The sequence below is a fragment of the Branchiostoma lanceolatum genome, chromosome 10 (genome assembly GCF_035083965.1).
Source record: "Branchiostoma lanceolatum isolate klBraLanc5 chromosome 10, klBraLanc5.hap2, whole genome shotgun sequence".
NCBI lineage: Eukaryota > Metazoa > Chordata > Leptocardii > Amphioxiformes > Branchiostomatidae > Branchiostoma > Branchiostoma lanceolatum.
In genome coordinates this window covers 8,133,860-8,159,538 of record NC_089731.1, presented here as the reverse complement: position 1 = coordinate 8,159,538, position 25,679 = coordinate 8,133,860, and the positions used below count along the sequence as shown (strand labels likewise).

General features: G+C 42.7%; 4 protein-coding genes across 4 annotated transcripts; all 4 read left to right on the top strand.

The window, feature by feature from the left end:
* Positions 1-727: 727 nt before the first annotated feature.
* On the top strand, positions 728-16,294 carry LOC136442863 (signal peptide, CUB and EGF-like domain-containing protein 1). Its single transcript, XM_066439855.1, has 24 exons — positions 728-1,022; positions 1,517-1,567; positions 2,310-2,516; positions 3,147-3,257; positions 3,590-3,712; positions 4,211-4,330; positions 4,560-4,679; positions 5,251-5,385; positions 5,838-5,960; positions 7,447-7,647; positions 8,153-8,275; positions 8,912-9,040; positions 9,408-9,635; positions 9,902-10,111; positions 10,531-10,764; positions 11,307-11,451; positions 11,732-11,823; positions 12,412-12,600; positions 13,070-13,156; positions 13,415-13,582; positions 13,983-14,147; positions 14,599-14,730; positions 15,196-15,362; positions 15,592-16,294. Exons 1-24 carry the CDS (start codon positions 950-952, stop codon positions 15,604-15,606), a joined length of 3,348 nt encoding a protein of 1,115 aa, XP_066295952.1. The 5' UTR covers positions 728-949; the 3' UTR covers positions 15,607-16,294.
* Positions 16,295-16,787: 493 nt separating this feature from the next.
* On the top strand, positions 16,788-19,360 carry LOC136442896 (hemolin-like). Its single transcript, XM_066439915.1, has 5 exons — positions 16,788-17,137; positions 18,009-18,064; positions 18,314-18,452; positions 18,872-18,995; positions 19,238-19,360. Exons 1-4 carry the CDS (start codon positions 17,061-17,063, stop codon positions 18,909-18,911), a joined length of 312 nt encoding a protein of 103 aa, XP_066296012.1. The 5' UTR covers positions 16,788-17,060; the 3' UTR covers positions 18,912-18,995; positions 19,238-19,360.
* Positions 18,921-21,029, top strand: LOC136443906 (roundabout homolog 2-like). The gene is made up of 6 exons (XM_066441279.1): positions 18,921-18,930; positions 19,238-19,362; positions 19,503-19,662; positions 19,986-20,124; positions 20,543-20,670; positions 20,905-21,029. The coding sequence occupies exons 1-6, from the start codon at positions 18,921-18,923 to the stop codon at positions 21,027-21,029; spliced, it is 687 nt and encodes a 228-aa protein (XP_066297376.1).
* LOC136442878 (roundabout homolog 2-like) lies at positions 20,915-25,451 on the top strand. Its single transcript, XM_066439887.1, has 7 exons — positions 20,915-21,029; positions 21,159-21,318; positions 21,642-21,780; positions 22,198-22,325; positions 22,560-22,684; positions 22,814-22,973; positions 23,606-25,451. Exons 2-7 carry the CDS (start codon positions 21,165-21,167, stop codon positions 24,277-24,279), a joined length of 1,380 nt encoding a protein of 459 aa, XP_066295984.1. The 5' UTR covers positions 20,915-21,029; positions 21,159-21,164; the 3' UTR covers positions 24,280-25,451.
* The last annotated feature ends 228 nt before the right edge of the window (positions 25,452-25,679 follow it).

Below are 25,679 nucleotides of genomic sequence, written 5' to 3'. Positions count from 1 at the left end.
GTCGCGTCAGCTGATCATGTTTAGATAAGCGGCTTTTGCGGAATCAGGGATGGGAGAGTCTATATCTATGGCACTCATCAAGAAAGTCCAGCGGGGTGCGGGGGGCACTGTGGAGTTACAATAGGGTATCCGTTTGAGGGCAATAGTCGCCACACGGCTTAATAAAAACTGATAAGATATAGAAGTTTATCTTGAAGGTTTTCCTGTCTTGTTTTTTTAATGTCGCGCCTGCTCTTTTGTTGTCCAAAGAATAACATTCATTGTAGCAGGATTGACAATGTGGCCAAATTTGCGGTCAGTTGCCGAACATGTGTTTCCATATTTTTTCAATAGCTCCATTATACAAGTCTATAATTCCATGAAACAAGTATACACATATATGAATATCTTTAACAAAGGGCATGTTTGAAAGCAGAGATGGGGGCGTACGTTGTCATTTGTAATACCCCCACAAATTTGTCCTCTTGTGTAAGGACAAGCTGTCTCAAGTGTAATAAAAACATGTTTTTCATTACTACTCGACTTTTGGTTGTTGACCCCAAATCAAAATTATGGGTTCAACGCTCAGACCAAGAGGTCGTTGGTCCCGACGTCTGTACGTAGCCTTGGAAAACACTTTGCACAGCAAATTCGTGCGGTTTATTTTAGCAAATCAGCATATGTGATAGTTCCTGCGATGTCCCCGGATGTGTGCCCTTTGAGTCGTGTTTCTGCTTAGCCATAACATTTTCCCATCGTTCCGTGGTATCAAGCACGTTTTTTGTGGCTGGCAAACATCCTGTGACAATCTGAAGGCTCGAGTGTTTTGAGGACCGTTGCTAAATCGTGCTGTTGATTCAACCGATAAGAGTGCGGGCTTGTAAAGCTCTGATAGACAGCTCATTGTTGTAGCGTCCCCTCCACCAGAGGTAATCGAATTGCACGTCCAGTGCGGGCATTTTAAACGAACATGGCGTCCAAGACTGTCATCTGGGCCATCTTGTTTTTGGCAGTATTCAGCGATGTTGTCGTGGAAGGACAAGGTAAGTTTTCAACCGCTGATTGCATTACTTTGCTGTTGTAAGTTTGGAACAATGTTGTCTTCGTTGTTTTGTTTATACACAAAGCCACAATATACAATTTGCCGAGAATGTGCACGAACATCATTCACCATGATATTGCTCGGGGTGTTTAACACAGTGGCCTGACTGTATGAATCCACCCGTGTTTGAACTAACAGTGTCAATGTCTGTGCGGGTATACCCACTGTGTTTTCGTCCTGAATTCTGTTTAAAGATATCTGTTTTAGAAATGTTATAACATTGAAATTATCAGTGGCAATATTTAGATACATTTAATCTAATAGGACGACAGAAATAGCGGCACTTGAAGCGTTTCTATAGTTCAGGATAGAAAGACAGACTCCGTTTGGAGGAGTTCGTAGTGGCTATGTTCTGAACATTCCGTTCGTGAACACGTACCTGGGCATGAAGCGTTGGCACAGCTGTAAACACGACTCTTACTCTCTATCCGATAGATTCTACCACCGTAGCGACCGACGCGGCCAGCCTTACTACAAGGGAGCCAGGTATAGAGGAATCTTTTATATGCATTATTCGAACATGCTGAACCGCTTTGTTAGCTACCTCTTCTAACCTTGAACTTGAACATTTTCTAAATTGTGCTGCAAGATGCAAATTGATTAAGGCATGACTATCCCTTGTTCTTTTCTGAGCTGATAGTATATGCTTATAATTAGTAGCTCGTACGTCTACCAGTTTACTAGTCGTTTGCACATCATGCATAGTCTGGACATTTTCATTCTGTCTCCGCGTTACATTTTAATTTAGATTTGTTTTTATTTCGGTGAAAATTGCACCCTTTCGTAGTTGTTCGCACATAATCTGGCAGCTTGGTTCTGTACCCTTTCCAGTTTATACTGTCTTACTTTGCATAATGGTGCGGCATATTCTAGGTTCAGTCTTACTAGTGATTAGTGACGTGCACGTATTTGCAAGAATGCGGCTGCAAAGAATGAAATCATTTTAGAGAAACTAACAGTCCGAAACGATGACTTGTCGGAAGCACAGGGTCGCATCGGGGTTTCCACAAAAAAATCCCATACTTATCAGCGATATCGACTGAGTTTTAAGATGTCATCACTCTGCTGGGTCAACATGAAAGTATGCATATCTTACGGAAAGATGCTCAAATATTTCTAGGCATTCCCAAGCAGTAGGATTGGTTTATTGTGACCCTGAGATTTAGACAGAAACTAAGGTGATGCCCCGTATTTCGCACAATATTATTCTATATTCCATCTGCTGTAGTTCCGAATATCCCAGTACATTCTGACGGCGGATTGGAAGATGAGGAGAGTGGAGTGACTACGCCTGCTCCTGCAGTCCCCACCACTACCATCCAGACAGACCAGTGCAACTCCAACCCATGTCAAAATGGCGGAGAGTGCTTCAGTAACGATGCGGGCTATCGGTGTTTTTGTCCAGAGGACTGGCACGGAGACAACTGCGAGAAAAGTGAGTTGGCGGACCCTTGCAAACGACAAAGCATTCTATCTTACCTTTCCGTTATCAACATGTTAACAATCAGTAGGGCTTACAATACGTACGGAAAACCGAGGTGCCCGAATAACTTTCAACCTGTACATTTGTAATGACATTTAATCCAATCACCGTCATGGGGAGGTGTTGGTACAATCTCAATCATGTTGGGACCGCATTCTCCCCCCTACAGCGCCATCTAGCTGAGAAAAGTGTAAGTACTCAATATTAATGTGATGAAGGTAGCACAAGGATTGGCGCAGGTAATAAGTTTGTTCACAACAGTACTCCGAGTACGCATGCGCTAGGTCAAAGGTGAAGGCCCCAGAATTGCAACAGTTCTTGTCTCCCCATGATCTATACAGAATAGGGTTGTCCAGACTCCGTTAGTCGATTTGCATGACAATGTCAGACGTCTTTTGTTAATGTCTCAGAGGCCTTCACCTTTGACCTCGCGCATGCGTACTCGGAATGTTAAACGACCTTGTTAGTGATTGTTAATACAAAAAACCTTGATTCTCAGAAGTCATTAGATTTTCTACTCCCAGCTGCAGATGGAGATTATATGTTGAATGATGTTGATATTTGTGTTATCGTGTACCATAGGAAAGCCATGCTTTGTGAATCCATGTCTGAATGATGGAATATGCCAAGAAAATGGCGACGACTTCACCTGTTCCTGCCCCAAAGGATGGAAGGGAGACACATGCGAAACAGGTAAGCAGCACGTACATTCTCAGCTACGATTCATAAACCTACCTGAACTTGGAGTTGTTTTCTAAATATTTTGAAGAGTTGTTAATGTAATTTTTATTAAGATGAACGTGTAAATGTGGAACGCTTTGTGTGTATCCAAACGCAGTACCGATCAAACGTAACACACTTACTTGTCAATTACCTTTTGAGAGTTTGCCCCACAAATAATAAAAAAGATATACGATAGACATGCCCGTCATGAGTAGAGGACATTGCTGGGAGTGGTTGGACTTGATATCGGCCGGTAGAATTACAAAGTCTTGTTCATTTTTCACTTTGTCTCTGTGTTACAGAGGTCGTGGATCCATGCCAACCGAACCCATGTAAAAGAGGCAAATGTACTCCGGACCGCGCAAATCCGGAAACCTTTATCTGTAGCTGTCCCAGCGGATGGAAAGGTCCGACATGCAATACAGGTAAACATCAACCTCACAAGATATTCTGATTTAGGCATGGATAATTTCATCATTTTCACAATAATTACAGTTATACTATATAATGGTGATATGAATGATCAGAATGATAATGATTTTATATCCTAAGCTCTGAGTCATGGGCCTTGCTTCAAGCTAGATTTACGCAATCTAAATGGGACGTTTGTCAAAGTATAGCATGGGGATTTGCCAAAATGGTTACTATAAAAAGATGGTCATTATACAGACGACTCTGGTCATACCATTAGCAGGGTGAATACGATATACTTCCAAAGGTTGGTTACAAACACAAAGGTTTGACTAATAATAATGTAATTGTTGTTGTTTATTGGCATGGATATTACTATACATGTAGGAATGACTTCACATTTAGCCAGATAGCGCGCACATCAATTTGCACGTTGTGCGCGTTTTAAGTGCCGATGCCGTAACAAATGAGTGACATAGCACACTGTGCGGTGTTTTTGTATTTCACTTTAGATATCAATGAATGCCGTAAGAACCCGTGTGGACCAAGGCCAAACCGGTGTATCAATCAGCAAGGAAGCTTCGTCTGTATCTGTGCTACCGGATTTGAAGCCAAAGGAACAACATGCGTTGGTAGGTAACGTTATAACTTATAAAGCTTGTTTGTTTTTGTGTTTGTTTAACTGTTAACTTTTTCCCCAAAGTCAAAGTTAAAATTAACAACGCAGTATCTTAACATACCAAAGTTGATTCGATTTCCGAGACGCCACATGATGATGGACATGTTGTTGAGAAAATGACATATTTTTCTTCATAACCATGATGCGAAACAAACGGATGTCTGCGTTCTTCTACTTTACAGATACAAACGAATGCCGTACAAGACATGACTGTGACCACATTTGTCAGAACACCCAAGGAGGCTATCGTTGCAAATGCCGTGCTGGTTTTACCCTGGACAGCAACGAGAAGACCTGCACAGGTATCTAGGGAAATTATTCATAACCAAACGCCATGGCTCAGTCCAGACATTGGACCACAGCGAGGCGGCCAGGAGGTAGTACTAGGTAGTACTAGGTTTTCACCGCTCGAGCCTTTACAAATGCTACCCGCCATAAGTGCTGATATGTTGTCAGTGTAGTGTACTGACAGTGGAGAGAAACGACCGGTTATCTGGTGATATCGAGTGTAACTGTAGGTTGTTGAAGATAGTAATTGCTCAACAATTGTGTATCATATAAAGCATGGCAACTTGTACAACTATTCTGGGAAACTGATCTGCTCTACAAAGCATTATGGAGTACAGAATAAATTCTACACGTGATCAGTTTTGGGAATCAGAAAAAATGGGAATGCAGACCTGAAGACCATGTTACTTGAAAGTCATCAGGAATGTACAGGTCATTTCGACTTTATAAAAAAATTACTTGTTTTAGGACTAAATTTCAAGTAACGAATTATGAAAGCTGAAGTTCAGATACGAGTGTCTTAAACATATTAGCCTGTTTTCTTCTACTTCTTGTTCACGCTGACCGTTTTTGTCTCCGTTTCAGACATTGACGAATGTGACGATTGGGGTTGGAAGAACAAAGGACCATGTGACTACAAATGTGAAAATACCGCTGGTAGCTACAAGTGTTCTTGTAGTGAGGGATACAAGCTGGACAAAGACGGCCATGGATGCGTCGGTATGTACATGTACCCTGCAGTAACGCTACCCTATACCTATATCCTTAGCTGATGCAAAAGTATATGACAATTCAGATGCATTTGTCACTGAATTGCATACACTATGTTTCATTTCAACTTGAAAGTTCATATGTTGGTAGAAATCATTCTAATGCAAGGTTAAACTTTAATTTTCAACACGAATATTTGCATCAGGTCGATTGTATTTCATTGTATTGTCATATACTAGTAGTTGTGCAAAAAATCAAGTTAACTTAACATGTTTTGTGGTGAATTTGGCGCTGCAGTCGGAAGTAGAGGGAGAACCACTGCCAGGCCAGGACTGATGAAACTGTTGTTTAACCCGACTCCTAAGAGCGACAGGGGCAGACCATATAGTATTTTTGAAACATGATTGTTAACAAGTTACATGTATAGTTATTTTTCTTGCGCCTTTTTTTGTCTTGCCCAGATATCAACGAATGCGGTGCTGGTAACGGCGGATGTGATCAATATTGTCAGAACATCCGAGGCGGCCGCAAGTGTTACTGTGGGAGAGGCTACAATCTAGCACCTAACGGGAAGAATTGCATCGGTAAGTACATTTGGAATTATATTAAAAGGAAGTGCGGTACCACTCTTTGTCATTCTGATGAAGACTTTTGAATAAAAGGTCGAAACCGGTAAATCGTTGTTGTCTCAGCCGTCATCCTTCTGACACCCAGCCTACTACATTTGGAATTATCTTTCGAATTCGATGAAGTACCATCGCATTTCCATCAAAACATATGAAGTGTTCAGTTCTTGATATTTGCATCAGTATCTGAAATTCCATTTGTAACATCCTTCGAATACTCTAGTTTAAGAATGGCGTCTTGTGGCGTCTGTGTGGCGCAAGTGTAGAGCACGCGGCTGTCAAACAATGGGTCCCGGGATCTAATCCTAGGTGGTGCCCAGAGACATGTCCGAACTTGCGCCCCGACGTTGTGCCCTTGGGAAAGGCACTTAACACAACTTTCCTCACTTGACTCAGGTGTAAATGAGTACCTAGCTCATCTAGGGTTAGGGACGTCCCTCGGATAGGACGTAAAATGAAGGTCCCGTGTTTGAGGAGAGTCACACCTTGAGCACGAAAAAAGAACCCACCACATCTTTCGAAAAAGAGCAGGGGCATGCCCCGGTGTGAGTGGACCAAAACATTCCGGCCTGAATGGGGTAGGGAATTTACCGAGCAGCCTTCGTAACCCCTGCTTCTCCTAATGGGTCAGTGAAGTCAATGCTTGTCTGGAGCATTGATATTTCTGACCTAGGGTGAAGAGATGCTGCTACAGTAAGAATTAGTTCAGTGCTTAGATGAGTGGCCCCTTATGGCCTTGCACTGAGCGAGTTCGTTAAAAAAAAAAAAAAAAATTGTGACTACGGTGAGTTGTTCTTAGTTTTCTACTCTCTCTCTCTCTCTCTCTCTCTCTCTGTCTCTCTCTCTCTTTCTCTCTCTCTAATCTCTCTCTCTCTCTCTCTCTTTATATATATATATATATATATATATATGTAAAGGTCCCTTTAAAACAAGATTATTGTCACGTAATCATCCTACATGTACGTATACATATATATACAATACACATGACAATAATTTTTTTTAAAGTGACCTTTATCCTTGCACGTACTATGTGGAGGCATATGGTCATGCGCACATGGAAAACGTAAAAAGTGTTATTGGCGCATAAGGTCTAAGCTCAAATGTTCGAAATGCATTGATGACTGCCTCCCCTCTTCTTTAAACATAATAAATCCAACAGAACCGTAAACCATTGCAATAACGTTAACGAAAACATAGACGCGCCAAACTGGTAAACTCCAAGCAGAGGACTTTGTCATGATTTTTTTGTCTCTATGACCCACACAAAAACAAACATGACAAAGTAGAAAGCCCGACAAAAACGCCTTAAAACGCATCATAAACCGGCCGGACCCACTCCTCTGCTCGGAGAGTTTCTAACTGGAACCATGGTATCTTCAAAACATGGACAACGGTCCGACAACCAATAAAAGGCGTCTATACTCTATTTATCATCCTCCAGAGATCACATGTTCCGAGAGAGATGTGGTCAAACCTACTGATGGGAGAGTTGAGAGGACCAACGGCAATAAGTACGAGTCTCGTCTGACGTACATCTGTGACCAAGGCTACCAGAACACCGGGACCTCCGAGCTCATCTGCGGAGACGAGGGGAAGTGGGAGCCAAGAGGAGGGGGATATTTGGTGCCACCAAGATGCGTGGGTATGTAGCATTGTCTTTCCTTTTCACTAAACCACTAACGACACGGTCACATTTGTCTCTGGCTATTGTACGATTTTGCAATACTGTATGTCGTAGAATTTCCAAGCATAACCGCCCGCCAACAAGGACCTATGACTTCCTATGAAAAGACTGCCTGATTTTGTACGACAGGCGCACGACTTCCCAAAGGATACCCTCAGTTTGCGATCATACGACGATTTTACGGCAAATTTTACCTGGCCCTAGTCTAGAAGTACATCAAAGACAACAAGATCCTATTCTACTAAAAACGTCAGTGTGAAAATGAGAACCAAAAATGAAATACTACGATTCCAAATGTGTCTGACAATGGATGAGACGGCCAAAAATCTGTCTTTTTTTAAAAATCTAGCTTTGAAGAAAAGTTTATCTAATCAAACTTAAGTCATATTGAGTACTCAAACAATTGCGATTTCACTGTAATGTTGCACTTTGTTATAACCAAGTGACGTCGCTTTTCTCATAGATGTCAACGAATGCGACCTTGCCAATGGCGGCTGTGAACACACCTGTGCAAACTTCGAGGGAGGGTCTGAGTGTTCCTGTCTGAATGGTTACCAGCTGGAGGAGGATGGATACCATTGTACAGGTAACGGCATACTAGTATTTTAAAACTTATTCTTCTTATTGACCTTGTTGTGGCAAATGATGATAACGCGTTACTGCCTTTGGGTGCATTTCACATAAAAAACTCATGTTTCATGATATTTCAGTAGTCATGACTGCAATACACAAGTCTGGATCGCCATAAGTTTTTGGCAATTATTTTCCCGGGCCTTCTTCTAAGCCTGAGCTATTTAGAGATTATTTGTGTCGTCTTAGAGATAATTTGTGTTGTCAAAGGTCAATTGAGGTCCTCCGCCTCATTCCTTTTTTATTTATTAAATGCCATTTAATTACAGGACTTGAAGACGACATACTCACGCTGGTGTCTCATGTCAGTGTCGTCATCGAAACAAAACATATAACAAAGTACAATCAAACAAGTACAGTCAAACAACCTAATAATGAAAGTAAAGCCAAAAATAAGAAAGTAATATAAGATATACCGTAGACATATGTAAATCATAAACAGGTAACTGTCATTGCCGATGTGAGCCTTTGGACTACATGTACCTCTCGGAAAGGGAGTGCTAAAAGAAGAAGATGTAGGTAATATATTTCAAGACGTTCCGTCATTTTCCTCATATCTGACTAATTGTGTCCTCTCGTCTTATTTGTTCAGATATCGACGAGTGTGCTGACGACAGCACAAACGAGTGTGAACACGACTGCGTCAATGTCGAGAGTTCGTTCTACTGCCTCTGTCCAGAAGGTTACCAGATCGACCTACTGGATGGCAAGTCTTGTAGACGTAAGTGTAACTCTTCAATGAGCTATTACTATCATCTATATATTGTCGTGTCCATAGGAGTTACAAGTGGGCAGAGAGGACACTTCATTGTGACACTCACACACGTATGCACTCACTGATCACACACACGCGCGCATACACAGTCAGTCAACGACTCGCAGTCACTCACCACTCACGAAGTCACTCACACTTATTGATCATTCACATAATCACTCACACAGTCACTCATTCACTAATGATCACTGATAGGACTACAGATGAATGACAAGAAAATGAATGGGATGAAAAAGAAGTATTCCTTGAGAATAGACATTGTTTGACACTCGATCTATCAACACTCGCTCTATTTCCACATCCTTCTTTTTAGCAATCAACTGTACAGGGTTATACCATCCGACACGCGGAAGGGTGACCGCTGTGGGCAGTGACACAGACTGTACCACCAGAGACGTGGTGAAAGGGACAAAGTGTCGTTACACCTGCGAGGACGGGTACGAACCGGTTGAACCTGCCGCTCGCCGAGTCGTGGAGGGAGACATCGTGCGGGAGTGTAGGACAACCGGGTCGTGGTCAGAGAAACGGATAGAATGCTCACGTAAGTGGAATGTAATATTTATTGTCCGTCACAAAAGATGCCATTGAACGAGTCAACTTGAAAGTACTATTTGCTACACAAGAAATCATCATCAGCATTGCCCTTGGGCCCAAGACCTTTGCTTACCAGGTTCAAACTGTGTGCAAATATGTAACGTGAAATGATTGTATTTCTACCAAAAGTTTTGATGTATTCATTTTCAAATAACCCTAATCCTAACTGACATTCATGTATCTTCATACGCCTTGAAAATGTCTTTTCTATAGCAAAGGAATGCCCACTGCTGACGTTGCCAGACCATGCCCTGGTCTACCCTCTGAGTTGCCGGCAACAGGCGAGGTTTGGGAAGCGGTGCACCGTGTCCTGTGGAACAAACTACCGGCTGAGGGGGGAGGCAGTCACCACATGCACCAATGTCGGCTCACCTGGTGACGTCACCATAGACTGGAGCCCCAAGGACTGGACTTGCGTCGAAGGTTTTTGTGATGAAATATTTAATTGAAAGACTCACTCTCTAGATTTTTCTCTAAACGTTTGCAGCTATCATTATCCGAGGAGTTTGTCTGTACAGTAATGTTGGTTATCAGCGCAACAAACAATTGCAAGTAAAACATATACTACCATTTCAAAACTGTATTGCCTGAATATTAGAGGGAAACTGAAATTTCTTCTTTATAATGATTTCCGAATTGGCATTCTTTTTTTTATTAAACCGCCTGTATAGCCTTGGTTTAAAAAACAGTATTATGTGACTACGTGATATCTAAAAAGATGTTGAGTTACTCTATGCTACATCACATGCATCTTGTAATAATGACACAGGACAAGGCTTAGTCATATTAAATTCCATCGAAATCATTAATTATTTCATAGACCACACATTCCTTGTCTACAGATTTTCCAGAACCGTACGTCGTCTGTCCTGATGACGTCAACATGGAACTTGGACCAGGGGAGAGTCACGTGGTTGTAAACCTGACGTCACCACAGTCCAACTACCCGACCACCATTGATGGTGACTATGTCCTGGGTGAAAACAACTTCACCATTGGGCAGACCAAGGTAGTCTTCACCGCTCACGGGTACAACGACGAAACAGCTACATGCACCTTGAGGGTCCGTATTCTTGGTAAGTATCAAATGAATGGAGATGTACAAAATAGTTGCTTACGGTGCAGTCGAAATCGTTGTAGATGTTGGTGTCGCAGAAGCTGTGACAGAACCAACCGCCGATCTAAGACATCCTTTTTCTCAACCTTTTCCTACATTTTGTAGGACATGTGCGACTGTCCTGTTCTGCGATCGCACGACGATTGTACGGCAAATGTGTTCAGGTCCGTTCTCATCACCAAAGCAAATCAAGCATCACATGCTGATCACATGTGTACATATTATGGCATCAACACCTCATACATATGATGTTGACGGCAACAGACCGGTGACACATCGACGAATCTGTGGCTCGATCTTGCAAAATGTCAGACAACACTTCTGCAACTTCCATAAGCAAACCCAAAATTTGCTCTTTCAGTTGCAAAGTAAGCAAACTTAAATTTACAAGCAGCTTACATTTTGCAGGCTACGGCATCCTCAGACTACGCTCTAGTTGGTGCTCTAAGTGTGAGAAATGTATCTTGAATGAGTTCTTTTGTCTTTCAACTATCACAACAGACACTGAGCCGCCTACTGTGCAGTTCTGCCCCGAGTCTCAGGTGATTGAAACTGCGGAGAGTGCACCAGTCGTCAGGTGGGATGACCCAGTTTTTGTGGACAACGTCGGACTAAAAAGCACCACGCACATCGTGGAACCGAACAGGTGATGAAGTCTTTGAATTATTCCCTTGTGTGAAATATCACAGGCTAATGCGCTCTGCTCTCAATCTTTACCTTTAGTGAAACATTTGAAAAATGCTGTCGAGACCAGCAATCATCACATTATTTTCCTTGATATCTATTTTCTTTGCAATATATTCAGAACATACACTATATCTATTCGAAACAAAACAATGTATGTGTCATAACTTGCATCATGACCATGACTTCTCGTACATGCACGAAGGTTGCTGGCTTCTAAATGTTTTTCCAATGCTTTCAAGGCCCTTCACTTGGGGAATCTACTACGTTAAGTACACCGCCAGCGACGAGCACCGCAATTTTGCCGATTGTGTCTTCACTATCCACGTTAAGAGTAAGTACTACTAGTATCATCTACGTATACACAACCAACTACAAAGTATACCAAAGGTCCCTATCTAAGAAAATTTAAGCTATTTTGAGTTACCAGATTTCAAATAGTTTCAATTAATCCAACGTAGTCAATGTATATGTGTTACCATGTCCCCACTATGGAGTACTGCGTAATCGTTCAGATAGCTAACAAATGTAATAGACACTGAATAAAAAGACTCTTTTTACACAACCAAGAGATTTATTCCACCGACGTTTCGGTGACCATCTGTCCCCTTCTTCAAGGCAATTCTGACTGGTTCACATAGCAATGCAGCACAGGTGTTGCTGCTTATACCGCTTAAATATGCTGCAGGTGTATAAGCAGCAACACCTGTGCTGCATTGCTAGGTGAACCAGTCAAAATTGCCTTGAAGAAGGGGACAGATGGTCACCTGAACGTCAGTGGAATAAATCTCTTGGTTGTGTAAAAAGAATCTTTTTATTCAGTGACTTACCAACCTGATTAAACTATTCACGGATGTAATAGACTGTTTTCATGCACAACGTACAGCGAAACTTTGCCATGACAAACCGAATCTTTATACAGAGAAGGAGTGCAAAGAGCTTGTGCCACCAGCAAATGGCGACCTCAGCTGCGACAGTTGGTTTCTGGGCAAGTTTTGCCAGTTGAGCTGTAACGCAGGCTTTGCACCGTTCGAAGAAGATGCTACTGATATGTACACCTGTAACCAGGAGGGCGTCTGGAGACCGACGTCAAAGGTTCCAGACTGTGTCGGTGAGCTTGTTTTGTCCAAATAACCAACATTCTCTCAAAGGAAGCTTGAATGACATGTAGTCTTTCAAATAAAAAAAACCTGGCAGTATTTTCGTCCATCATTTGTTGTTTAAAAATAATCTACCAAGACAATTAGTGTTTCACACAAACATGCATCCTTAGTAGGAACTTTTGTCTTCAAAGTACTCGTTTCTGGTAAATAAACTTGATGAATGCAGGTATTTCATCATCCCTAGTAGAAGATAGAGGATGGAAAAGTCCTTCACCACTGTCAGTTTATTACTTTTCAAAAAAATTTGCAACATTCGCATTATTTCAGGGCAAAATTTTTTTTCTGCGTCCTCTATGAAAAATTGTGTACACGAGGAAGAATTTCTTTACCCTTTATGGTTCAATGAACAACTTAGGATTTGATACTCGATGGTCGTAACCACTAACACAGCTGTGCTTTTTCTTCATCATACTGTAGAGGTTTCCGAACAAATTGCAGAAGGTCTGGGAAAGATGTGCAGACCTGGTGCGGTGACGAAGCAGAGGCGGGGCAAGACAGTATGTGGTAAGAAATATAATTTTTACGAGTTTTCTAGTAGCATCAACAACGCCGAATGTATGCTATCAGATGTTGTTCTTTTATCATTTTACAACTAGCTGGGTACATTGCAAATCGTAAATTTGGCAAGTAAGAAAGAATGCAGTTTACCGAGTATGCAATACAAACAAAGAAAATTTCATTGAATACAAACTGTAGTTTGAAGTTTACAAATGTTTTTTTGAGATTCCCCCTAACAGATACGGATATGTTGATCTTCCACAGTCAGTTGCCCATCGGGTACATCTTGGGCCGTTACCACCGGCGGACCGAAGTGTGTGGACTGCCCGGTCGGTACCTACCAAACCGAGACGGGCCAGACCGTCTGTAACGACTGTCCTAACGGGACTAACACGACTGAAGCCGGAGTCAAGAGAGAAGAACACTGCTATGGTAATTATGTTGTTGTTTAGTCTATAAATTTATCTATGAATCTATGGTAATTATGTTGTTGTTTTGTCTATGAATGTGCCATATAACGATTTCTTGTTGGTGCCCATGTTGGTATGATTCATAAGATTCATACCATACTTGCCATAAGCTACATACTAAAAGAGAAGCTGTTAACGGGTTTTTACATCTACCGGGAAAATTTCAGTTTTATGCAAATGTGGTGTTTGATTTTACTAATATTATTCCGTGTAGCATTGACGTTCTACATATAATGTCCTTGGATGGAAGTAAGCCTTGATTTGGATGTCTATTGCACAAGGATATCCTGGATTGACAACCGAATGTTGTTAGGAGTGCCATTTAAACCTTAATAAATATTGCCGCCTTTTTCTTCTCTCAGGTATGTGTCCTCCGGGCACCTTTTCAGACACTGGTCTGGGACCAGAGTGCGTGCCATGCCGACAAGGCTTCTACCAACCGCTCGCTGGTCAAACCACCTGCCTTTGGTGCCCGAAGAACACCAACACCACCAGCGATGGAACTGTCTCCGAGGACGATTGCGTCGGTACGTGTGCACTTTACAGCAAGCTAAACTATATGTCTTAAAGATTGTCACACTACGATTGATTCAAATCTTTTAAAAGGATATTTTGAACAGAATTTTAGTTAGTTCGAACTTTACGAAATAACTTTTGTCTTGGGCTTATCATGACTTTTCATCTGTTGCACCGGTAGACAAGTCTTTTTACACCCTCTTATTTCACTTATCATTGTTCCCAACCAAATCACTGTATATGTTGTACTCTACAACCTGTCATGGATATCGGCTATCATTACCGATAACGATTTTGGCATTTGATGTTCAGATCTGACCAACTGATTACCATGAATCGTGATCCATGATCTTTCCGAAATCAAAACAAGTTTGATAAGACATTGTATCAGCAATAAAAGCTAATAAGACCAGGATCGATGTTCACTATGGATAAACCCTGTGATTTTTTTCATACACGCAGCTCCTCCGCGGGTCCTGTCTCACGGACTGTTCAGACAAGTTCAAGTTGAGAATGGGCAGAGGGTGACCATGGACTGTCATGCGCGGGGACGTCCTCTGCCCTCTGTAACATGGGTGAGAGATGGCAGTGAAGGTAAAGCACGATACGGCATTCACTTTTCTTAATGAATAATGATGTTCTATTATTCCTAAAGGTTTCTGATGAAAACTATAAATTGCTTCGATTGCTATCTTATATAGTAAGATATGATCAGAAGGAAACAAATAGTGTCCTGGTAGACATTGTCATCAACTTTCTCCCTGCATGGCATGAAGGCAAACCGGTGTATAATTACAATAATACCGTTTACCACATGAAGTAGGCAGCAAAAGCAAAGCAGTGCTTGAATGGGACTGCTTTGATTCAGGTTATGCATGATAACATTTTAGTCTCACAAAAATGTCCAGGACCTTGAACATTTTTCATATCAATATGATAGTTACAGTAACTTTGACTTGAAACAGATTGAGAGTCTTGTCTACCTGTCAACATGTACACGCAATCAAGGGAATTAGTGTATCATACTCAGTCTAATAAACACATGTTGGTTCTTTCCAGACATCCTAGACCTGGAAGAAGTTGAAGGAGAGGATGATCACGAGGACCACAAGATTGTTAGGCTGACTATTGAGGAGATGCGGGCTGAGGATGAGGGGCTGTACAAGTGTGTGGCGACAAACATTGCTGGCAGCCATGACAGGAAGGTCACCATTAGCATTGCAGAGGTATGTCATTCATTAACCATGACTATATTACATAAAGATTTAATATTTTAACATTATTAACCTTAATTCTTGCATTTGATCATAGGGTATTCCTCTTAATGACACTAATTATAAAACTCAAACTTCTGCAAATACTTGTTGGCACGTAAACATATCGAGTACTGAACACCAATGTTGGTGCGTTTTACCCAAATCATTAACATATTAATCGTTTTTATATTTCTTTCAGGAAGACGAGGAGTAGCACAGCATTGATTTCAAACCACACAGCAAAATGGACACAAGCATCGGGGACGATATATCGTTACATTTATTAATTTACAAAATGCACGAAAAATCTATCGTACGTTGAAAATACAAGTGCATTCATGCAACAATTGTAGGATATTAATCCATGAAAGCTAGTAACTTAGAAATCCTCCACAGAAGAAACGTTACTTGTTGAAGAAATACTGCAGTCTAACGGATATCATTGTGTACATAATGTTGATTCTTGAGATATGACAGATAATTCTCCAGTAGAAAATTGTAAATTACAGGAAAAACAATCAGCTGAATCTCTGATTCAATATAGCTTTAATGTCAAACAAAACGCATATGGAAATGGAGATAGCAAGAGACAGCATCCATATTGTATTGAGCTGCCAAGAGAACACACAATATAAGAAACTAAACACATGTGACGCTAAACCCATTAGACTTGTAACTTTTATAACCTAGGCAAACACGACATTAATTGTACTGTTTTGTCTTAATTAACCCCATGGCTTTTGAGTGTTGTTTTCTTTTCGTTTGACACAATTACTTCATATTTTGATATGCTGCTATTTCTACAAACCATTTTTGACAATGTAAATGACTGACTGTTGACTAGACCTCTGGAAATAAAATGTTATTACATGCATTTGAATTAAACAACTAATCAAAGCAGATACCAGCTTGTAGTGCTATCTACCACCAAAAAAATACCACAACTTGTCCAAAATAGAAGATACAGAAACACTACTGTACACAGTACCAGGGGAAACCGAAACTTGACCTTGACCGTTGTATTTACAAACCATACACACATTCCATTCATGGCGTCATCCAAAATAGCCAAAAACACAGACAGCAGCACAAGATCACCATATTTATTTGACAACAGCTTTTCCCACTTCCCTGTACTTTCGTATAAATATTTTCACTTGATGTTACCCTGTTTCCTCCCCTTTACTTCCCCCTTTCTGCCAATACCCTATCATTTCCATGTCGCCTCCCATTAGAGGTACTCAACGATGCTTCGCTAGCACTTCCTGCAGACACAACAGCTGTTCTCTAGTTCCGCCATCGTTTCCTTGTTCACGTCCATCCCATCCTTCACACAAGTCACTCCTTCCCGAAACTTGAGACACTTCTATCATGAACATGAATCAAAAACCGCGGGATTTTTACACTGCTCTCTCTCTGGAAATGTGGTCTACGTAAAAGAAAGCATGTTTAGACATCATAGCGTTGTAGCGACCTTGGTACATGTAAATGAACCTACCCCTTCCGGTTCATTGCCCCTGGTTCCTGTGACCTCAAATCAGCCACCGCTTCAGGGGCCTTTCCAACGATCGGGACGCCTGGCACGTTGGCTTGTATTTCTACAGACCAAGACGGACTGTGTGCGCAGCTGTGGTATAGGGTTCTGCTTTGGGTCCATTTAAAGGTGCCATGGGTTTAAATCTCCTTACAAGAGTTCTGTTCCTTCTCATTACAGCACAAACCTTCTTCAAGACAGGAATTGCAAGGTACGTGTGCAATGCAGAAATATCTATTTTTCAGAATTTTTGTATACAAGTTACAAAAGATTTTCAACCTATGGGATAGAATGCCTATGTCACCTTACATGTATACACACACTTACTGAAAACTACTAGTTAAATCCTTGGTAAAGCCCTGAATGTTAACTGGTCCATCCCCAAGCTCAACGTTCATATCAGTCCATGTTTGAAATGACCTGAAATGTGCAATGTACTGCTTACACTCGTTTATCTGTAATTGTAAGGTTGAAGCTAGAAGCGTTTTCAGTCACACCCCGATAGGCCCCTAATTATTTCCTTAACCGTATTGTAGTAACTCATTTGTCTGGGGACATATATGTTATATGTTATAACAGCTTTCAATCTACATGTAAACATGTGTGTAATCCGAGTGAATATTTCACTTGTCACTATGCCGAACCACTTTTGTCACGAGTCAAAACAACTTTATGTGGAACAGCTTGGATTCATCATAGCTGTCAGTACATGTTTGTTGCCATGCCATCTGTGAAAGTAGAAAAGCTTGTGAGAACTATGCTTAACGCTGCTAACAGGGCTTATACTGTATTTTGCTTTTACAGCGACCGATTGCAGATGACTCATGCGATCGCAATGTCTACGTAATAATCAATACTAAATGTTCTTGAATTGCTTTAAGTTAAACACAAGCAGCAAAACATCTTAAAGTCTAAATGGCTCTGAATCTTAAACAATTGACGTCCATGGGTTCTGGATTCGTCTCATTCCTATAATCTATTGCTAAGGCCCACTTTCAAGAGCCTATGGGTTCTTACAGATGTTGTGCCTACATGTTGCTATAAAAAGGTTTCCTCTCGTGTTTTCACTTTTCCATCCACAGTGTGCCTGATGTCCGTGGAAGACGAGAACATTACAGACTTAGGAGGGACACTGGGCGTAAGCATTTTTAAATTAAGAAAAAGGGTCAAAACTAAAAATGTCACATAAAGTTATATTTGTCATAATTTATACATTATTTGAATTTGGTAAAAGGGCATTGGGCAGAGGCCGAAATAGAATTAGTAAAACTGCAAATGAATGAATCAATAAGTGAATGAGTGACATTATTAGGGATGCATGCACATTGTCTATAAAGACGTTTTCATGCCAAAGACTAACTCCGATGTTGATGCTTCTTGATTCCAGTGAAACCCTCATTTTCTGAGGCCCCAGAAGATGTCACGGCTATGGTCCAGGAGTATGTGGAGCTCAGGTGTGAAGTACGTGGTGACCCCGCCCCGCAGGTGTCATGGAGTCGTGAGGAGAGCGCACTTCCTCTAGGAAGGTAAAGCATCCGTCAGTACAGAGGGCCGTTTATTCCAACACAAAAATAGATAGCCTCTTTGGTGAAAATGCCACAGACAAAAGTTTCCTGTTAGTGTCAGATTTCTTCCTGATTCTGTGCTCTGATCTTTGGTACATACTTTTAAGTCTTAATCATTCTCTTAATTGAACATATGCATTGAAGGGCACTGAATGAAATGCCTTGAATCCCTACATTTATATCAATGCAAGATCCTCTAGAATCATTTTCAAGTAGATTCATATCAGAGCATACCATATCATTTGTCAAAATCAGAGCTATCCGGTAGACCACAATGTCTCTTGGATTATAATTATCGTAAGTACAGTAGTACAAACTTAAAAGTATTCCTGAAATGACTAAATGGCTGTATTTAATGTAATGCATGAATCTCTGCACAGGGCCAGAATTCTGGACAACGGCAACCTGAAGATAGGGTGACGTCATCCGATGAAGGCACGTACGTTTGTACGGCGGAGAACCTGGTGGGGAGAGTGGAAGGGACAGCCACGCTAACCATCCACGGTAAGAGAGTAAATCCGCCAGAAGTTATCTTTAAAGTTGATGGACATAATACCAGTTGCAGTGACTGATAATTTGTACATCTAAATGTGTTTAAACATCCTCCATGGAAGAGAAACGGTCGGTCGTTTGATCGGTCGTTTGATGTCTTGCCGTGCACATGGATACAAGTCATCGCGTAATCGTAATGCTTACCTGCTACCAAAACAGAACTGATTGACGAAGAATCGTTCTTCCATTGTCAGAGCCGCCGACCTTCAAGACGAAGCCCAGAGACCAGGTGATCGGGTTGAACAGAGCAGCTACCTTCCTGTGTAAGACGGCTGGAAACCCTCCGCCTGCAGTCTTCTGGCAGAAGGAAGGAAGTCAGGTAAGGAGGTCTTTCTGTGTTGTCAGTAATGACCAAGACATGTAGTAGTGTATGTCTGGTCGTAGATAATTACCGTTGGGTGATGTTTGTGATTGCTACATTCATGTTGTACCTACATCTCTGTTTCTTGTGCCCTGTAGGAGCTGATGTTTCCCAACCAGGTACACGGCCGCTTCAGGGTGACCAGTAACGCCGAGCTGATCATCTCCGGGGTTCAGAAGGCCGACGAGGGTTGGTACGTGTGCTCCGCTCTCAACCTGGCAGGGAGCGCGGCCGAGAGAGCCTACCTGAAAGTCGCAGGTAAGAGATGGACAGATCCCCCCTCCCCAAGAGGACCACTCATGAGACCGCTAAAATCTGAATGTGATCACAATATGACTTGCATTACCAGCGATTTGTGTTGTCATTTTGGGTGTTTGACAGTATGTAATGAAAACTCTACAATAATACTTCCAGCTCCTAATGAGATTATCAGTGTTAGCAATAGACTGCCGTACGATTGGTGACATCTGGATTTGAAGCCTCAGCTCTCCATATCATTATACCAGGGATGCATGCACATTGTCTATAAAGACGTTTTCATGTCAAAGACTAACTCCGATGTTGATGCTTCTTGATTCCAGTGAAACCCTCATTTTCTGAGGCTCCAGAAGATGTCACGGCTATGGTCCAGGAGGATGTGGAGCTCAGGTGTGAAGTACGTGGTGACCCCGCCCCGCAGGTGTCATGGAGTCGTGAGGAGAGCGCACTTCCTCTTGGAAGGTATAACATCCATCAGCACAGAGGGCCGTTTATTCCAACAAAAATATAGATAGCCTCTGGTGAAAATGAGGGCAGACAAAAGTTTCCTGCTAGTGTCAGATTTCTTCCTGATTCTGTGCTCTGATCTTTGGTGTGTACTTTTAAGTCTCCATCCTTCTCTTTAGTGAACATATGCATTGAATGACACTGAATGAAATGCCTTGAATCAATACATTTATATCAATGCAAGATCCTCTAGAATCGTTTTTAAATAGATTCATATCAGAGCATACCATATCATTTGTCAAAATCAGAGCTATCCGGTAGACCAAAATGTCTCTTGGACTATGATTATCGTAAGTTCAGCAGTACAAACTTAAAAGTATGCCTGAAATGACTATTTGGCTGTATTTAATGTAATACATGAATCTCTGCACAGGGCCAGAATTCTGGACAACGGCAACCTGAAGATAGAGAGGGTGACGTCATCCGATGAAGGCACGTACGTTTGTACGGCGGAGAACCTGGTGGGGAGAGTGGAAGGGACAGCCACGCTAACCATCCACGGTAAGACAGTAAATTCGCCAGAAGTTATCTTTAAAGCTGATGCCCAGAATTCCAGTTACAGTCACTGTGACCGATAATTTGTACACCTAAATCCTCTGTGGAAGACAAACGGTTGGCCTTTTAATCATACTCTTGCTGTGCTGATTGACGCTGGTGATGATGTATGTGCAAAGATCACCTGCCTCCAAATTGCAAAGCAGAACTGATTGACGACTAATTGTTTTCCATTGTCAGAGCCGCCGACCTTCAAGACGAAGCCCCGAGACCAGGTGATCGGGTTGAACAGAACAGCTACCTTCCTGTGTGAGACGGATGGAAACACTCCGCCTTCAGTCTTCTGGCAGAAGGAAGGAAGTTAGGTAAGGAGGTCTTTCTGTGTTGTCAGTAGTGACCAAGGCATGTGTAGTGTATGTCTGGTCGTAGTTGGGTGATGTTTGTGATCGCTAAATTCATGTTGTACCTACATCTCTGTTTCTTGTGCCCTGTAGGTGCCGATGTTTTCCAACCAGGTACACGGCCGCTTCAGGGTGACCAGTAACGCCGAGCTGATCATCTCCGGGGTTCAGAAGGCCGACGAGGGTTGGTACGTGTGCTCCGCTCTCAACCTGGCAGGGAGCGCGGCCAAGAGAGCCTACCTGAAAGTCGCAGGTAAGAGATGGACAGATCCCCCCTCCCCAAGAGGACCACTCATGAGACCGCTAAAATCTGAATGTGATCACAATATGACTTGCATTACCAGCGATTTGTGTTGTCATTTTGGGTGTTTGACAGTATGTAATGAAAACTCTACAATAATACTTCCAGCTCCTAATGAGATTATCAGTGTTAGCAATAGACTGCCGTACGATTGGTGACATCTGGATTTGAAGCCTCAGCTCTCCATATCATTATACCAGGGATGCATGCACATTGTCTATAAAGACGTTTTCATGTCAAAGACTAACTCCGATGTTGATGCTTCTTGATTCCAGTGAAACCCTCATTTTCTGAGGCTCCAGAAGATGTCACGGCTATGGTCCAGGAGGATGTGGAGCTCAGGTGTGAAGTACGTGGTGACCCCGCCCCGCAGGTGTCATGGAGTCGTGAGGAGAGCGCACTTCCTCTTGGAAGGTAAAACATCCATCAGCACAGAGGGCCGTTTATTCCAACAAAAATATAAATAGCCTCTGGTGAAAATGAGGCAGACAAAAGTTTCCTGCTAGTGTCAGATTTCTTCCTGATTCTGTGCTCTGATCTTTGGTGTGTACTTTTAAGTCTCCATCCTTCTCTTTAGTGAACATATGCATTGAATGACACTGAATGAAATGCCTTGAATCAATACATTTATATCAATGCAAGATCCTCTAGAATCGTTTTTAAGTAGATTCATATCAGAGCATACCATATCATTTGTCAAAATCAGAGCTATCCGGTAGACCAAAATGTCTCTTGGACTATGATTATCGTAAGTTCAGCAGTACAAACTTAAAAGTATGCCTGAAATGACTATTTGGCTGTATTTAATGTGATACATGAATCTCTGCACAGGGCCAGAATTCTGGACAACGGCAACCTGAAGATAGAGAGGGTGACGTCATCCGATGAAGGCACGTACGTTTGTACGGCGGAGAACCTGGTGGGGAGAGTGGAAGGGACAGCCACGCTAACCATCCACGGTAAGACAGTAAATTCGCCAGAAGTTATCTTTAAAGCTGATGCCCAGAATTCCAGTTACAGTCACTGTGACCGATAATTTGTACACCTAAATCCTCTGTGGAAGACAAACGGTTGGCCTTTTAATCATACTCTTGCTGTGCTGATTGACGCTGGTGATGATGTATGTGCAAAGATCACCTGCCTCCAAATTGCAAAGCAGAACTGATTGACGACTTATTGTTTTCCATTGTCAGAGCCGCCGACCTTCAAGACGAAGCCCCGAGACCAGGTGATCGGGTTGAACAGAACAGCTACCTTCCTGTGTGAGACGGCTGGAAACCCTCCGCCTGCAGTCTTCTGGCAGAAGGAAGGAAGTCAGGTAAGGAGGTCTTTCTGTGTTGTCAGTAGTGACCAAGGCATGTGTAGTGTATGTCTGGTCGTAGTTGGGTGATGTTTGTGATCGCTAAATTCATGTTGTACCTACATCTCTGTTTCTTGTGCCCTGTAGGTGCCGATGTTTTCCAACCAGGTCCACGGCCGCTTCAGGGTGACCAGTAACGCCGAGCTGATCATCTCCGGGGTTCAGGAGACCGACGAGGGTTGGTACGTGTGCTCCGCTCTCAACCTGGCAGGGAGCGCGGCCGAGAGAGCCTACCTGAAAGTCGCAGGTAAGAGATGGACAGTCCCCCCCCCCTCCCCAAGATGACCACTCATGAGACCGCTAAAATCTGGAGTATGTGGTTAGGAAAGTACTATTATTACTACGACAATAAGTTGATGAAGGTAATGTACAGTCAAACTGCCCAAGATGATGACCACTCATGAGACCGCTAAAATCTGGTCTATGTGGACAGGTGGTATAACTTTGCATAGATTTTTTGAATCTGCTCAAAAGCCAGTGAGTTGTCGTATTTTAGGCGCGGTGCGTTTGGTTCGCCATTGAAGCCTTTTTTGGGTTAGTCCGCCGCAACGGTGATGCGTTTTTTCTCCTGATGACCCAATTTGCAGCGTTTTTTTTATGGGCAAATGATTTTTTTTTTCATTTTTCATATGAAATTGGAAAAGTCCGGCCCGAGACCAGAACATGTAGGACCTGCATGGGCATCCTCTATAACATGAAGAACATCATGACATGGGCACTCTCTAGAACATGTAGAAACAAAATATCACCACTACATGGGCATTACAGAGCATCTAGAACCAGAATATCACCACCACATCAGCATCTTAGAACATCTAGAATCAACATAGCACTGCGTTCTTCATGATCATGGGTAGCTCTTATTATGTTCCCTTACAGACGAAGAGCCTGTGATGGTGCACACAATGGACTACCTGACGGATTTTAAGAACCCTTCGGCCGAACTGGTAAGGGGAGTCCGCGGGCAGGCGGTTCTGCTGAGGGGGAAGTACTTGGAGTCGAAAAAACCGCTGAACGTCTGCGGCCAGAAGTACATCTTCTGCCCGGACGGCTTCACGGTGGAGTTCTGGATGAAGCGGTGGTTGAACGACAGGAGACCGCACTACTACCTGGACATCGGCGGGGACAGGACGGAGCAGGCCCGAGGGTTCACGTTCCTGCGGGCCCGGGACCAGGTGGACCGGGAGGACCAGTTCACGGTGCAGGTGGGCGGCAGCAGGACGGCGCAGAGAGGCCGCGTGGACATCCCGCTACAGACCTGGACGCACGTCGCCTTCTACTGGAAGGAGGAGACCCAGCTTAGCATTCTGATCAACGGCACTCATGCCGGCTACAACTTCGAAGTGCGCCGCCTAGAGCCTCTGACCAGAAGGGCAAGAGCGAGTCCATACAGACTTTACTTCGGAACATCAGCCATACGGCCCGGAGTCACGACGCCGTCCTATACCGCCTTGGACGAGGTGAAGATTTGGGGTTATGTGCGTCCGGAAGAGGAGATCAAGCAAAGTCTGGCCGAGTTCTTGGCTGATGCTGAAGGTGTGTGGTCCCCATAGAAACGCGTGTCGTCACAGTCGTGTGTACAGCCGCCATTGCTCTGGTACGCGTGTTGTCCAAAAACATCTCATTGACATCTCTGTACTCGGACAAACGGACGACAGATTGATACATAGTGATAATCACTGGGCCTCTGAACTATGGTTCAAACCAAAACTGAGAACTTACGTGCTGATCAAAGATACATTTTTTCCACAAAATATCTCACTTTACCTCTTACAAGATTCCAGAGATCTCTATGTGCCTCTTAGGTCTGGGATATTACCTTTGTATGTCAAACGGGAAGATATCGGTCCATTCCTGAAGAGGACAGAATCTGTATGTGACGTGAATTTACATGAAGTAGGGAACAAGGCTCATCATATATTCTATTGCCCATTCTAATAGTAATAACCTACGTCGAATACTTTTTGATAAGATGTACAAGAGACGACCTGACATTATATGGGAAAGAGATGAAATGAAACTTAATTGGTTGTTCACGGAGGGAGTGCACGTGAGTAGTATAGTAGGGGGAGAAAAGTGCGAATTTCGGGCGGCGCCATCGGGCGGTGCAGGTCAGGGGTCACCAGGAGTGGATGGCGCCTCCTCAGCATATTCGTTGGCATATGGATATGATTGTTTTTTTTTATATAATTGACGTATATGTGTATAATGTGTGTTTATGTCTAAGAACTATATGTCTAAGAACTATATGTCCCCCTCCTTCCCTCCATCCCTCCTCCTCCCTCCCTCCTCCAACTCCCATAGACAGTGAAGGCATTGTGTCAGTGGGTAGTACGCGTATGTTATATCTAATCATCAGTAGTGTGTATATGTCTTCCATATGTATATATTCCCTCCTCCTCCTTCCTCCAGCTCCCATAGTCAGTGAAGGCATTATGTCATGGGTAGTACGCATATATTATATCTATTCATCAGCAGTGCGTGTATCTATCTTTCATGCATGCTTATTACGTCCTCCTCAATGTATTTATTTAACAATAATTGATATATCTGTATATGTTACATGACTGTATACCTCTCCGGATACGAAGTCATCGAACAAGGTTCATTTGATTGAGACCTTGGCTGTCCTGAACATTGGACCATGTTTATCCACGGTCAATGACCCGCGTTGGGCAGTAATGAAAAACATGTTTCGTGATTCCCTTAACTTGAGGAAACGTAATACTTTGGCATGGCGTCTACTTCCTTGCCGAACTTGTTGCGTGACAAAGATAGATGAAGAGATGTAAAACTGCACAATCAGCTTTGAGAGAACCACAAATAAATTTAGTAGTTTCCTGCTGACTCGCACGCAGCCAGCTCGACAAAAACGCTGACACCCATTCGCTGTTATTTGCTTACGTGCCTTTTCCACTGTACACTCGAGGATGTTGGTCTTGGACAAATGCCA